Source organism: Morone saxatilis, unplaced genomic scaffold (genome assembly GCF_004916995.1).
Source record: "Morone saxatilis isolate NCDOM2014 unplaced genomic scaffold, NCSU_SB_2.0 Contig16, whole genome shotgun sequence".
NCBI classification, from domain to species: domain Eukaryota; kingdom Metazoa; phylum Chordata; class Actinopteri; family Moronidae; genus Morone; species Morone saxatilis.
Window position 1 is genome coordinate 2,677,476 of NW_023339718.1, and position 14,231 is coordinate 2,691,706.

General features: G+C 39.9%; 1 protein-coding gene across 1 annotated transcript; it reads left to right on the forward strand.

Annotated features, from left to right (window-relative positions):
• Nucleotides 1–2,004: 2,004 nt before the first annotated feature.
• Nucleotides 2,005–13,581, forward strand: tmc2b (transmembrane channel-like 2b). Its single transcript, XM_035658128.1, has 20 exons — nt 2,005–2,050; nt 2,223–2,261; nt 2,708–3,104; nt 4,617–4,760; nt 5,739–5,829; nt 5,924–6,005; nt 6,102–6,208; nt 6,286–6,384; nt 6,956–7,098; nt 7,216–7,363; nt 7,902–8,096; nt 8,205–8,384; nt 9,010–9,168; nt 9,799–9,927; nt 10,383–10,450; nt 11,286–11,525; nt 12,462–12,587; nt 12,929–13,007; nt 13,131–13,260; nt 13,364–13,581. Exons 1-20 carry the CDS (start codon nt 2,005–2,007, stop codon nt 13,579–13,581), a joined length of 2,820 nt encoding a protein of 939 aa, XP_035514021.1.
• Nucleotides 13,582–14,231: the final 650 nt, after the last annotated feature.

The window sequence follows — 14,231 nt, forward strand, 5'->3', positions numbered from 1 at the left end:
TCCTCCTTACGCACCACTTTACCCTTTCTACTGGAGTTGTGTTTTGGCTCCATCCCAGTCTCCTTCCAATGCTGGTACAATGTGGCAGAAAACTGAGTCATGACAGGTTACACATTACCGGATATCTACCGCTACACCACGATGGGCATCTCTTATTCACTACCAGTAATGAAGGGAGGAGTGAGACATTGAGGCGCTGCACAAGCACTGATTTGACTCGCTCGGAGGAGTGTTCAGTTTTCCTTTGGGGAGCAAAGGTTGGCATTGAGTGTCAGTGTGAAGTTAGATGCTTTTTAGTTAATGGATCTTAAGAATAAATGCATCTAGGCCTTCTTCAAACTTAAGTGAGAAGGAAGGATGAATAATGGGTGGAGAGGAGTATTAAATGGTTTCCAGGAAGTGAAGGAGACAATCAGGAGGAGGACATGATAAGCCCAACCCTGAGGGCTGAGCTTGTCTTTCAGGTACAAGCCTTGAAAGTGAGCATTCATACAACCCCCGGAAGTGTGTTGCTCTCTGTGTGTTAGCAGCCTTTGCGTCTCCTGTTTCCTCCTGTATTATTCAAAAGGTCAGATGTGACATTTGACCATAACAACACATATAATATGGATAGGAACATAAGGCACTATTGTTCATCCCTTAGTCCTCACTTCCACATCTTTCTTATCTCTGCTCAATCACAAACATTTTTAAAGTCTGTCCTGAAACAATGGATTTAATGAGTCAAATCAAGTGTGTATTTTCCATTTTTTTTGTTCAAAGTTCCCTCTGCGTGTTTCCTTGTTAAGCTACAGTTAAAAGATTTGATAAACTTGTGGAAATACACAATTAATTTGACTAACTCAAACTGCTGAACCCTCATATTAAGTTCAGCTAGAAGTTAGCATAGCTCTGTTTAATTCGACAAAAAGCCACTGGGGTTTTTTCCATTGGATTGTGGATTATTGCAGGAAATAAGCCCTGTGGCGAACAAAGGTAAGAAGTAAAACACTAACATTAGGCTATAAACCAACTATATCACTGTCACATGACTTCAACATCACCACTAAGCTGTTAAGGTCCAGTGTGTAACATTGAGCAGGATCTATTTGTAGAAATGGAATATAATATGCATAACTATCGCCATGTTTTTCTACAGTAGCGAGGAACAGAGAAACCAAACACTATATATAGTAGGACGATAGGACGACTATGTTTTTCATATGTTTCGTGGCAAGTAAATCCTGCACACTGGACCTTTAAGTCTTAAGCATGCTAATGTTTAATGTTATAAGCAGAATTAATGATTGCAGCAATCAATTACTCTGCATGTAAGTATCGTTTTAACCTGTCCTTTAATGAACAGCTAGTAAAACTGACTGATTTGTCCCCTGAAACTATGTTAGTAAAGCTATACATTTACTCCCACAGAAGACTGTGTACAGTATTTGAATACAGTGACTTGTTTCACTTTTTACTCAGGATTAATTAAGCTTTCATCTAACTTTAATGGGCCCGGACCTTCATGTCGACATCTGGTGTCTCCTTACTGGGCCACAACTGAACGGTGGCAAATGTTCAACCATCAGACGTTCGCAAACATTATATGACAATGTTACAACTTTAAAATAAACTTTAATTTACTTTGATTTAAGCATGTTGACTGTATACGTGCTCTAGTTGCTCCAGTCAAATATTAATTAGCATTTTGATTGACAGGTCCATTGTCTGTGGATTTTGTTTTCTCCCTAAGCTCCTGATTATCATCTACTGGACTGTGTGTCTTTGACGGTTGTCAAGGAGCCGGGTCTTTGAGCAGCCTAAACAGAGGCGCACCTACTCCTGTATGTGTGTGTGTGTGTGTGTGAGTGTGAGTGTGAGTGTGTGTGTGTGCAGACTTTTTAACACAGGACCTTCACAAGTGTATCAGCTACTCGCACTGAGTAACTCATGGATGGAGAGGAGGCAGAAGAGGACTAACTGGAGAAAAACAAGGATATAAATAACAAAAAGAGACACAACAAAATGCCTCCAAAAAGGAAAAATGATGCTGTAATTAAGGTTGAAGACGGTGAGATTTTTTTTAAAGAATTGTTTATTTGTTGTCCTAGCAAATTTCAGCTTTAAATATTCAGCTTTTTGATTATATTGAGTAACTACTACTATATAAATATTTACTTGTTTATGGATTTATCCCCTTAATTTGTGTGTGTGGGGGTGTTTTTTGTTTTATATGTTCACAGTTGGGATGGATGTTGATGCTGTGGACAGTGGAAGTGAAGGTGAGTCACCAAGAACTATTTTTGTGTGCTTTTCATCAGAAAAAAGAGATCAAAAAATGTTTTTTATTCCTGAAAATTAATGGTTCCACAGACTATCCAGTATAATTACATATTTAGTCTTTTTTTCTATACTATATATACATACACACATAAACGTATGTATATAAATAAACACACATAAATTAAAATAAATAAAGAGTTAAAGGGAGCAGGGTTTATGGTTTAAACAAATTATGTATAAATTACTGCTTCTTTTCGCCCTCTTCTGTCACTTTTCTTCAAGATTATTTACACATTTTCATTAAATTCCCTCTTTAGTGACACATCATTTCAGTGGATTAATGGTTCTTTGTACTTTTTATGAGCTAAAACATTTAACGAGACTAATATCACTTTTGCACACACTTGATGAATGTTTCTATAATGTATATATATTTTTTTCTCAGATGAGGCCAGGAGGAGAATCAAAAACAGAAGAAACAAACCACAACGTAGGGTCAAACGGGTCAGCGATGATGAGGAGGACGAAGAGGACGAGGACGAGGCACCAAGGAAGAGAGGACGAAAGAAGAAGGCCAAGCCCCGGGACAGTGACGAAGACGAGGAGGAAGACAGCCGCAGTGTGAAAAGCAAAAGCTCAAAAGCCTCCAGGAAGAAAGCTGCGAAGGAGGAGAGCGATGAGGAGAGCGAGGAAGAGCAGAAGACGAGGAAAAAACGAGGGAAAGGGGTGTCCAAACTGGAGAAAGAGGAGCAGAACAAGGACAAGAAAGGGAAGGGGAAAGATGAGACAAAGGATAAAGGTGGTGAGAAGGACAAGAAAAAGAAGAATGGGAAGTTGAGCAGGTGCAGTATTCTCTGAGAGCTCTCTCTCTCGCCTACCTGCATGCTCCACACACCCATATGGGCTTTCTCCATTCATGCAGACCCCCCGGCAGACTCTGGTCATATGAAGCTATGTGGCATATATTCAGGGACACATCAACAGAGTGTAAATACATTTAATTAATATAGAATACTCACTTGTTTCCCTGAATATATGGCATTTACAGTGTAATCTGGTTGGGTTTTTTATGATACTGTGAGACATTGAAGATGGTTGTGGTGTTTATGTGCATCAGCAGCATTTATTTACTGGACCAGGTGTTTGTTTTTTGTGTGTGACAATCTAACAACCGGCAGAAAAGGTTATGTGATCATCCTGTTGCGTGTTTTATACAAAAAGGCAGAAGATTTTTGCCTGCTGTGATGGATCTTATTTGTTCATCCATTATTTACTGCTGCGTTAAAACAAAGCCAAAACATCTTGAGACACCACATCTTGAGTATCCAGTGTTAACACAGGGCGCCATGTCATTGTTCCCATAGCCTAATAGTCCTTAAAACTACAACCCATTTGTCCACAAAAACCAACAAACAATTGCCCCAAAAATATCCACCAGGTGTAACTATTTAACTTATGTGCGTAACAAAACTAACATACTTATTTTAACCCAAACCTAAACCTAACTAAGTAGTTTTATTGTCTAACCCTGACCAAATTGTGACCATTTTGCAGTGTTAACCGCGTGTTAGTTAAGACTATTGGGCATCAAAATAATTCAGATCGAAGAATTCAAATCCATACCATGACCCTTACATCTGCACATTAGAATAATTGAATATAATAACTCAACTTATGTAGAAGCTTACATAAAAGTGTTTCATAGAAGTAAAAGAAACTTATTAAATTTGCTTCCTTTGAACTGATTTAAAAGCCATCATGTGTTCGATCAGAAAATTGTCTACTCTTGCGCCCCCCTGTGGTAGCAAGAAAAATTGTCACAGACGGCAACGCAGGCTTAATTAAGCAGAATATTAAAAAGCTAAAAAATATAAATAAATACACAGCGAGAGACAATACAAGACTTACATCTTGAGTCATGCTAGCGCCACTTTGAACTAAATAGCATATTATCACGTGGATGTTTAGCATATTAGGCTACTGTGTGTATATGATCACGGGTTAGCATGCTAACATTTGTGAATTAGCATTAAAGCAAAAAACAGGCTGACGGGAACCAGAGACTTCCACTGGCTAACATGCTAACTTCTGGTTTAGCCCCTCCGTTAATGTTTAATCATGTGTCTCTTCTAGACCTTCCAAAATGTAATCAGACCAAATGGATCAAATACTAATTGCGAAAGGACTCCTTGTAACACCCAAGTTGTTTCAATTTATCAAAGAAATCTTGATTAGCGTCGGCTAAACAAACTGATTTTGTGACGCTGGTGTTGGTTTTCGGAGGTTTTAGATTTGGCTTCTGCAGCACCTCGGCAAAGCCATGGCACGTGATAAGTGATCTTTCCCTTTACCAGCTCGTCTGGCTCTGAGTGTGATGAAGACTCGCTGTCGGAGGGAGAGATGGAAGCCCTGAAGGAAGAGGTAGAGGAAAAGAAGAAAGTGATCGCGACGTTGAGGAACCAACCCTGGCGCATGAAGAAAAGACTCGTAGTGCTCAAGTAAAAACAGTGGTCGACTTTAACTCACATCCTCTGCTTGCTTCTGATTTCTGTAATTTCTGGTTGCTGCTGCTGCGTTTTTTGTTCTTTATGCTTTTGTTTGTTGTTCATTTATTTACTTTTTCTCACGAGTGCTTTCCTCAGTGCCTACCATCACTCATGTCATGTACATGTGATGCTGATCATGCATTATTAAAACTTGTTCATCGCTACTTTCTCTGTTTGGTGCTTCTCTTTATCGGTGCTTTGATGGGATAAATAATCTACAGTTGCTTCTTTCTCAATGTAACCTCATGGGAAAAAGTCTTTTAGCGCCAGTATGCATCAAGTGACTGATGCCATTGCTGTAATTACAAGGTTTCACCAATCACAGTTGAACAAGCCTCGGTCACCTCTCTCAACACAACAATGGTTTAAAGACGACCACATTTTGAAGATCGTTTAAAGATAAAAGTTATGTACATGTAGTCGCCTTAGGCTTACATTTGATTGCTAATTGGCAAACTGAGCCAATGATTGATGTGGATTAGCTAGCAAGTTAGCCAATACTGTATACGCCTGTGAGCCATCGTCCTCTCTGTGTGACAAGACTGAACACTACCAACTCCCTTTGCCAGGGCCAAGGCTGGGTGGGAATTGTGTAGGTTAGTGTGTGTGTGTATGTGTGTGTGTGTGTGTGTACTCAGTGTGTATGTTTCTCTATGTACAGATCAGTGTAAGCAAGGGAACTAGATAGGTGCGGTGCCTTGACTTTTTCATGAGCGTGACACTGTTTAATGCATGCTGTTGTATCTGACCTGACCTGCTTCTTGCCAAGTTTTCCTCCTGATGCTCTTACCATATGCAATGTACCATCAATCAGTAAGTCACCTCCCCACTAAAACCTGCCGCTTTTACATCCTGATGCCACTAACTAATTCATTCGCTGGAAGTCGCATCACTTGATTTAATTGGTTGGATGTTTTCTGAACAAAACAGGGAGGCCCAGGAGTTTGTTGAAAAATTTGAAGGCACTCTTGGGAAAGGAAAAGGCAGGAAGCTGTATGCATTCAAAGTCATGATGGCCAAGGTAATCTGATCATTTTTTAAACCACTTATCACAAACTTTATAATGATATTGTGGAAATTTTACTTTAAACCACCTTTTCTTTTGTTAATTTCAGAAACTAATCAAGTTTAAACGTGACTTTGAGAACTTCAAAACAGCCTGTATACCCTGGGAGAGGAAGATAAAGGAAGTAGAAAGTTGGTGCCACTGTGACATTATCTAAAGAAATAATCACTGACTTTCTGGTTTCTAATAACACTTCTAAGTCGAGTTCTCTGTTTTCCTAATCACAGGTCACTTTGGATCATCTGTGGCATCCTACTTTATTTTCCTGAGGTGGATGTACGGTCTAAATCTGGTCCTGTTTGGGTTCATGTTTGGTCTGGTGATGCTGCCCGAGGTACAGAGCCTCTCATAGTACATGTTAGCAGGTGATGTAACAGCCATGTTGTCTTAACTCCTTCCCTCTGTGTTTAGATTCTTATGGGTCTTCCCTACGGCTCCATTCCCAGGAAAACTGTGCCGAGAAATGAGCAGGAAACAGCCATGGACTACTCTGTTCTCTTTGACTTTGGAGTGAGGATCTTAACTTTATTTATCAATTTATTTATATCATATATGAATGAGATACGTGGCTGATATTTAAAATGAGTGGCTGATACAAATCTATACAGAAAAAACATGGTATGCCATATATAAGCCGTGCTTTAAACACTAATGTCTAGTAGTTGGTCGGTCGTTTCACAACTTTGGTTAAATATCTATCTACTATTGGATGGATTTCCATATTGCAGTCATTCATTGTTACCAGAGGATGAGTCCTAATGACTTTAATGACTAAAATTAGTTTAGACTAAATGCTGAACGAGTCCTAAAACCTGGAAGTGAGGTAGTATTATTGCGGTTCCCAATTTGTCTTGAACTCAAGGTTTATGGTTAGACGCCTGAATTAAGGTCTGTAGGTTAGCATGGTAACATTTAGCTCACAATACAACCTCACAGATCTTTTAGCATGGTTGTCTAGTTTTTAAATCAAGATTTTAGGAAGATGTTACAGATTTTTAAGTTTTTCTTAGTCTTGTCATAAAAAGTGTTGTTTTCTGTACAATGCGTCTCTAGGTCTGAATCAAATATATCTTTGTAACAGGGATACTGCAAGTACTCGTTCCTGTTCTACGGGTACTACAACAGCGATCCAAAGATCGGGGTGCTGAAGTTCAGACTCCCTCTGTCATACCTCCTGGTGGGCGTTGGCATCTTTGGATACAGCCTGATGGTTGTCATAAGAACGTAAGGCAAGACACATTAATATAGGCCGGCAATAAGATGTACAGTAGTAGTTGTATGCAGATGGAGATGTTTTGGGTGTTTTTTTATCTGTTCTTTCTGGTCTTTTTCTCTTCTCAGGATGGCTCGTAACGCAAATGAAGGCGGGGATGGGGGAGAGGAGGGAGACTTCACCTTCAGCTGGAAGATGTTCACCAGCTGGGATTACCTGATCGGAAACCCTGAGACTGCAGACAATAAGTACGCCTCCATTACCACCAGCTTCAAGGTTAGCAGGTGTGTGTGTGTGTATATTTGTGTTGGGGTTAGTCGGTCTACATAATCACGTCAAACTAAATGCTAAATGCATGACAGTCATGATCATTTATAGCCTATTTAATAGTTATTAAAAATATTGTATACACATTTTATAACTTTTTAGTGGATAAAACTGAAAAAAAAAACTTTTAATACCACTGTACACACGTAAAACACACATCTAATAAAGGAGAAAGTCATTATAAATTAAAAAATGTTAGAACTAATGGTTTTCTTTATGCCAAACTTTAGGGGGTTCTGCAGCCCCGTTGTGACATAGCTTGAGAAATTAAAATTGGGTTTGTGATATTGGATCAAAGAGCAAGTGTTTCCCTCTGGATTCACCATTTTATACATAGAAAAAGCCATCATTGAACAGCAGTTTGTTGGACTCAATATAGCCACAATATACGTTGTAGGAGAGCTTTTGAAGTGAAAAATTTGCAAAAAACTGAAATGTGTCAAGTAAACTTTGTTCCATTAAACTGGTTTATTTTGCCCAAACGTAGGAATCCATTGTGGATGAACGGGAGAATCAGAAAGATGAGAACATCCACCTCCGACGGTTCCTCAGGGTTCTGGCAAACTTTATGATCGTGTCTTGCCTTGGAGGCAGCGGATACCTCATCTACTTTGTGGTGAAACGTTCTCAGGATTTTGCTAATATGAGCAAAGAGAGTCTGTCGTGGTATGAGAAGAATGAGGCAAGTTGACATTAAACATTTAGTGGTTCTTTACCTTTTTACGACCACGTGATGTAAGGGAAATTTGGGGAGAGATTAGTGACGCTGCTTTCTCGTCCAATGTCTCAGGTGGAGATTGTGATGTCACTGCTGGGGCTGGTGTGTCCTCCTCTGTTTGAAACCATCGCAGAACTGGAAGATTATCACCCTCGTATTGCCCTCAAGTGGCAGCTGGGACGAATCTTTGCCCTTTTCCTGGGAAACCTTTACACCTTCCTTTTCGCCCTGTTTGATGAGGTTACTGCCAAGGTATGGCAGTTATGTCTGTATGTGTTTCTTCCTGTTGCTGGGCAGGTGTGATGTTGGTTTATTTATATAATCTTAATTTAGAGTTGCAAGACCTATGCTGCATTTACTCTGCTTCTCATATATAATACAATTTATTCTCCTTGATGCTTAATGATTTAAAAGTCCAGAGTGCAACATTTAGGACGACGTATTATAGGCCTTTATAATCACCTGGCTTAGCACAAGGACTACAAATAGGGGAAACAGCTCACCTGGTTTTGTCAAATGGTAACAAACCAGTATCTTAAGAAGCTCATTAATTAACACAGTATATCAATCATTTGTTTCACCCGTATGTAAGTGTAAAAAACAACAATTGGTTTGTTTAACAAATACTACTACTTCTTGCTGATAGCTGTATTTTTTAACATCTGGACAGATCCACGCTAGCTGTTTCTCCCTTTTTCCAGTTTTTGTGCTAAGCTAAGCTAACCAGCTTCCTGCTGTAGCTTCATATTTAAAAGACAGACATAGCATTTCCCAAAATGTAGAACTGTTCCTTTAAATCTAGCCTACAAACTATATATTTCCTGGTATGTGAATTGTGCTACATAAGGTTCGCTTCGATGTGTTTGTTGTTCTTTAGTTGGAGAGCGAGAAGGCAATCAAGAATTCCACTGAATGGGTTTTGCATCAGTACTATTCCAACTACAGCTCCTTCTACAACACGACAGATGTGCCTCCTCCAGATGTGCAACCAGCCGATGTCATCAGAGGACCCTGCTGGGAGACCGGAGTGGGAATAGTCAGTCGTGTGCATTATACTCTATACTGTTGCCCAAAACTGTGGGTGCAGATACAGATGCATACATTAGTAGCCAGAGTCGGGACCAAGTCAGAGTTTTCAAAGTCAGAAGTCCCAAATTCTGAACTTTGAGTTCAAGTCCTAAACTAGTCATAACATGACCACTGTGTAGTTTTTGTATGCAAATTGAATTATCTTTGATACCATTTTTTCCAGCTAGAGCTCAGTTATATAATGTTGGGTGTTTGTTCACATAAAGTGCATCTGGGACATTAACTGTTGCTTTTCTAGGAATTAACAGCGTTAACTTTAGCAGATTCAGGAAATGAAGGGAAAGTAATTGATTCGTGGCACACTTTTTAAGCAGCATACTTTTTAATCTAAAGCCTTAGGGGAAGGTCCATGTGAAATCATGACTCATTGGTTTTCAAGTTAAAGTAAAGTTGCAAAGGCCACACCTCTGGTAGCAGCTGCAGTAGACACAGCTGGAATATTTTTACCGTTTGGAACATCCTTCCTCTCCTTTACCCTCCTTACTCCACTTAATCAAACACAAGAGACCAAATGTCTGATATTCTATTTGTGTTCTTAATCCTTTCGCTTCATTTCTTGTCCCCTTATGCCGTGCAGGAATTTGTGAAGCTGATAGTATCGGACATTCAGGTGACCTATTTGACCATCCTGATTGGTGACTTTGTGCGAGCTGTCATTGTCCGCTTCCTAAACTACTGTTGGTGCTGGGACCTGGAGGCCGGATTTGTGAGTACTCGCATGGGGTGTCAGCCTCCATGTACATTACGTGCGTATGTTTGTTTGGTAAAATTAAGTAATTTAATTATATGTAGCATACACATTTTTTATGTCCTGTGCTGTAAACCACGATAGGACATGTAAGACATGTGTTCCTCTTGTATCTGCAGTCTTGTGGCTCAGTGTGTTTATGTCATCATTGTGGAGCTACTATGTCATCCAGCTATTACTGAACACTGTGTGAGTACAGCACAGTTTGTGCTGGATCCACGTCAACCTGATACCATACAATGACATCTGGCAAGACAGCTGATCCCTAACATTCAGCGAAAGAGGACACTGCAGTGAGAACTTAATTACAGAGAGAGAAAGAAACACAGAACGTGGAGCAAATGCAAAGTGTACCAACCTGGTTTTTATTAATTCAGGTGAGCATGCTAATCATGTTGTTGTGTTGATTCCAGCCTTCATACGGAGAGTTTGACATCAGTGGGAATGTGCTGGGGCTTATCTTCAATCAAGGAATGATATGGTGAATTACTCCATATCTGCATGGTTGACTTTATTGTCTGTCTTTACTTGTGTTAGGGGTGATTCTCTAATGGGACTAATGGGCTTATGTTTCTCTGGAGTCTGTCTCTATTAACAAAATAGTAAGTGTGGAGTGCTTGCCTTTTCAAATTAGATGAGTTATTTGTTTGATGGTTGACATTGGAGCCAGACTGATGCTAGAGTAACTCAAACTAATTACATTAAAGGAACATTATGTGTTTTTTTTACGATTTGGGGCCCCCCCAGTTTCAGAGTGCGGTACCACTGTTGTAAATATGGCCAGTTTTACATGGGTATTTGTTATGATTACTTTTAGTTTGCAAAGCTCTCTGTCAGCTTTTTTGGTCTCTTCCCCTCTGCCATCCTCTGCCTCTACTGTCCACTCACCCAGCTCACCCTGTGCCTGAAAAACACTAACACACCCCTGCTGCTCTGTGCTCCCAGTACAGCTAACTAAGTGAGCTAACTATCTAGAAACTGGAGACTTGAGGCGGAGCAGCCAGAGGACAGCAGAGGGAAAACCAGAAAACATTTTCTCCATAAAAATATATTATGATCCACTTCTGTGATATCATTGGTGGTTTATGACCAAAAGTTACACAGTGCAAAAACAGGGTGCAGAGTGGGATTGACAGAAGCACCATTCACCCTATTACAAGTCAGTGTAGCATCAAAGTGATTTTGAAGCTGTTATTTTGTAGAAATGTTACATAATGGGGCTTTAAATCACTAATTAGAATACTCAGTAGATTTATATAAATAATCAGTTCAGAAATGGCTGTTGATACATTATGTAACCTTGCTGTCTTTTTCAGGATGGGAGCGTTTTATGCTCCAGGTCTGGTGGGTCTGAACGTTTTGCGCCTCCTGAGCTCAATGTACTACCAGTGCTGGGCAGTGATGTGCTGTAACGTTCCTCATGAACGTGTTTTCAAGGCCTCGCGGTCCAACAACTTCTACATGGGCCTGCTGCTGCTCGTCCTGTTCCTCAGCCTGCTGCCTGTTGTCTACACCATCATGACCTTGTCTCCGTCCTTCGACTGTGGGCCCTTCAGGTCAGTAAGAGATGGAGACAGTAGGACTGAAAGGGTATACTACTGATAGCAAAACATGAAAGGTTAGATTGTTGTTACAATTCATGATTAGCCTTCTGGAGGTTAAAAGTATTTTAGTCAGTTAAACTCAACGCATCTACCTGAGTCAGTTTATCCAAATGCACTGGTTGTTTTTAGTATTTGAGGCTCATGATGTTTTTGCCATGCTGGTAACACGTCTCCGTGGATGGGAATGTTTGTCAGTTGTTCTCAACAACTGTTGGATGGACTCTCATGAAATTTGTGGTATCCACAAGATAGATCCTCTAGTGCCACCACCAGGTCAAAGTAGCTACTGTGTGAGCCATCTTGTTCCTTCTCATCTCTGTTGAGTGTTGCACATGTGCAGTGCCGATTGGGTAGGGGGTACAGATCGGGCAGCAACAGGGACATACTAAATTTTATATCTGATAAACATCATGCTACCATGTTAGCATTGATAGTGTGAACATTTGAGCAAGCTGTCATTAGCATTACAACCTCAAAAGCCGCTAACATGGCTGTAGGTTTTAGTCTGGTACCTCCACTAAGCCACTTTCTTGTGACAGCACCAGCTTCAGTTTTTTTAAATGGAGCTGTTTAAGTTCTGTTCATTAAAACTTCAACATGAACATTTACATTACTACTGGGTTGCAGTAAGGTTGTCATACCATATATACAGTTGCAGCCGTAGTAGACAGTAGTACTGTAAGGCAAAAACACAGATTGTTTAATTCTATTTGCTTTATTTGTAAGGGACCCGTTTACAATATTGAACATAGATGTATAGATGAGTTTGATTAATCTTTAAGCTACTTTTCCTCTGCAGTCCCTTCACAGGTCACTCAAGCCCATTTATACTTAAACATACTAAAACTGTATCATAGTGTAATTTATTTGATCCATGTTTTTCCCCAGCGGCCAGGAGAAGATGTATGATGTGATCATGGAGACTATAGAAAAAGATCTTCCAGCCTTCATAGGGAACATATTTACATACGCGACCAACCCTGGACTCATCCTGCCCGCTGTTCTCCTCATGGTGTAAGTATTATTTAAATGTAATTTCAAATACAGTGTTATTTATAAATTTTTACATCTTTTTTTTTTTGCTGTAAATTTATAATGCCTTCTGGACATTACTAATATATTGACAGTCTATATGTAGGTTAATTTATGTGATTGTTGCATCTGATAGCCTGTTAGTGGTATTCATTACTGTCTCCCATTTTGATACTACCACAGGGGGGATTTTTTGGCCTAAAATAGTCAAGTTATACATTAAATCTTAAACTGCCTGAATAAGTGTGTGTAATTGTATAAAGTAAAGTCATAAAACGTGTTAACAATGACTTTCACCTAAGATAATTATAATACTGTAACAGGCTGGCCATCTACTACCTGAATGCAGTGTCAAAGGCATACCAACAAGCAAATATGGACCTTAAAAAGAAGATGCAAATGGTCAGTATGAGCTTCTCTTGTTATGTCCGAGCTCTGCCTCTTGTTTCCCTTTTTTTCCAACTCCCCTTTGTTCAAGATTCAATCAAACAAATGACTGTCTGGTTTATTGGTGGACACTTAAAGGCTCGAGATGAGGAGAAGAACCGCAGGAACAACAAGGACAGTACTAATCAAGTGATGAAAGACTTGGAGGACCTGCTGCCAAACAAGTCTCTAATACCGCCTCCCACTGAGAAAGAGCCACCCGCACCTGGTACACACACACACACTTGCATATTACTTTATTGCAGATGCTATCGGCTAATTTGCACCCAACTGTCCTCACCACTCTTTTTGCTCTCCATCTGTCTTCTCAGATGTTGTAATTGAGAAGGGCAGCAAGTCTCCCAAAATGAAGCCAGGTGCAGCGGCAAAAGGGGTTAATCTGCAAAAGGATGTGTCCCTGGCTGCCCCGAACCCCAGAGCTCCAGTGACCCGTGCCCCAGGGCAAAGAAAAGAGCCTCCTGGAAATGCCAGGGGGCCTCAACCTGGGCCTGGGAGAGGAAGAGGTCGGGGTGGGCCTCCAAGGCACTAAGAGTCTCGATTCATGGACTAAAATACCTACCATTCACCACAAACAACCAGTGTATGTTAACGTGACCACTGCAGTTACACAGCATATGGAGGGTGCCACTATGATAATTTAATTCTTTAAATGTTATTGATTGACTGAGGAAAAATTATAATTTTACATGAAGTTATGAACCTTTTATTTGCCTCAATGAAAAGTATCATAACTAGTATTTTAAACATGCCAATTTCTTAATCACATATAATTAACCACTGAAAAAATTCACACTACAGCCTCCACAGTCAAGTCCCATAATGTCCCCGATGTGGATGCAGAGATGAGACTTTGTGTAAAGTAAATGGACACAGACATTCACTGTTACATCTGTATTGCCGGTCTTACTACAACAAAATGCGAAACAAAGCCCAGCGAAGTACCTTGTATACAGATACACTGTATAGCATGATCATGTTTACTGCATTGCAATCAGATTTACTGGTTATTAATGTGGGTCAACAATTTTACTGATTTCATTTGGAAATCCCTGTAAATAGTATGTAAAATGTCTTTCTATTTTTTGTATGACACCTATTAAAATCATTATTTTCTGGCAAAGTGCTGTTTAAGTGGTTACCTCTGAACAGAAACAGGCTCTCTTAAAGGTCCAGTGTGTA

What these genes read in the sequence shown, in the direction of transcription:
- tmc2b (XM_035658128.1), top strand. Translation starts at nt 2,005, where the DNA reads ATGCCTCCAAAAAGGAAAAATGATGCTGTAATTAAGGTTGAAGACG. An exon ending in TTGATGAGGTTACTGCCAAG is followed by an intron (nt 8,385 to 9,009) that starts GTATGGCAGTTA and finishes GTTGTTCTTTAG; the next exon opens with TTGGAGAGCGAGAAGGCAAT. An exon ending in CCCGCTGTTCTCCTCATGGT is followed by an intron (nt 12,588 to 12,928) that starts GTAAGTATTATT and finishes ATACTGTAACAG; the next exon opens with GCTGGCCATCTACTACCTGA.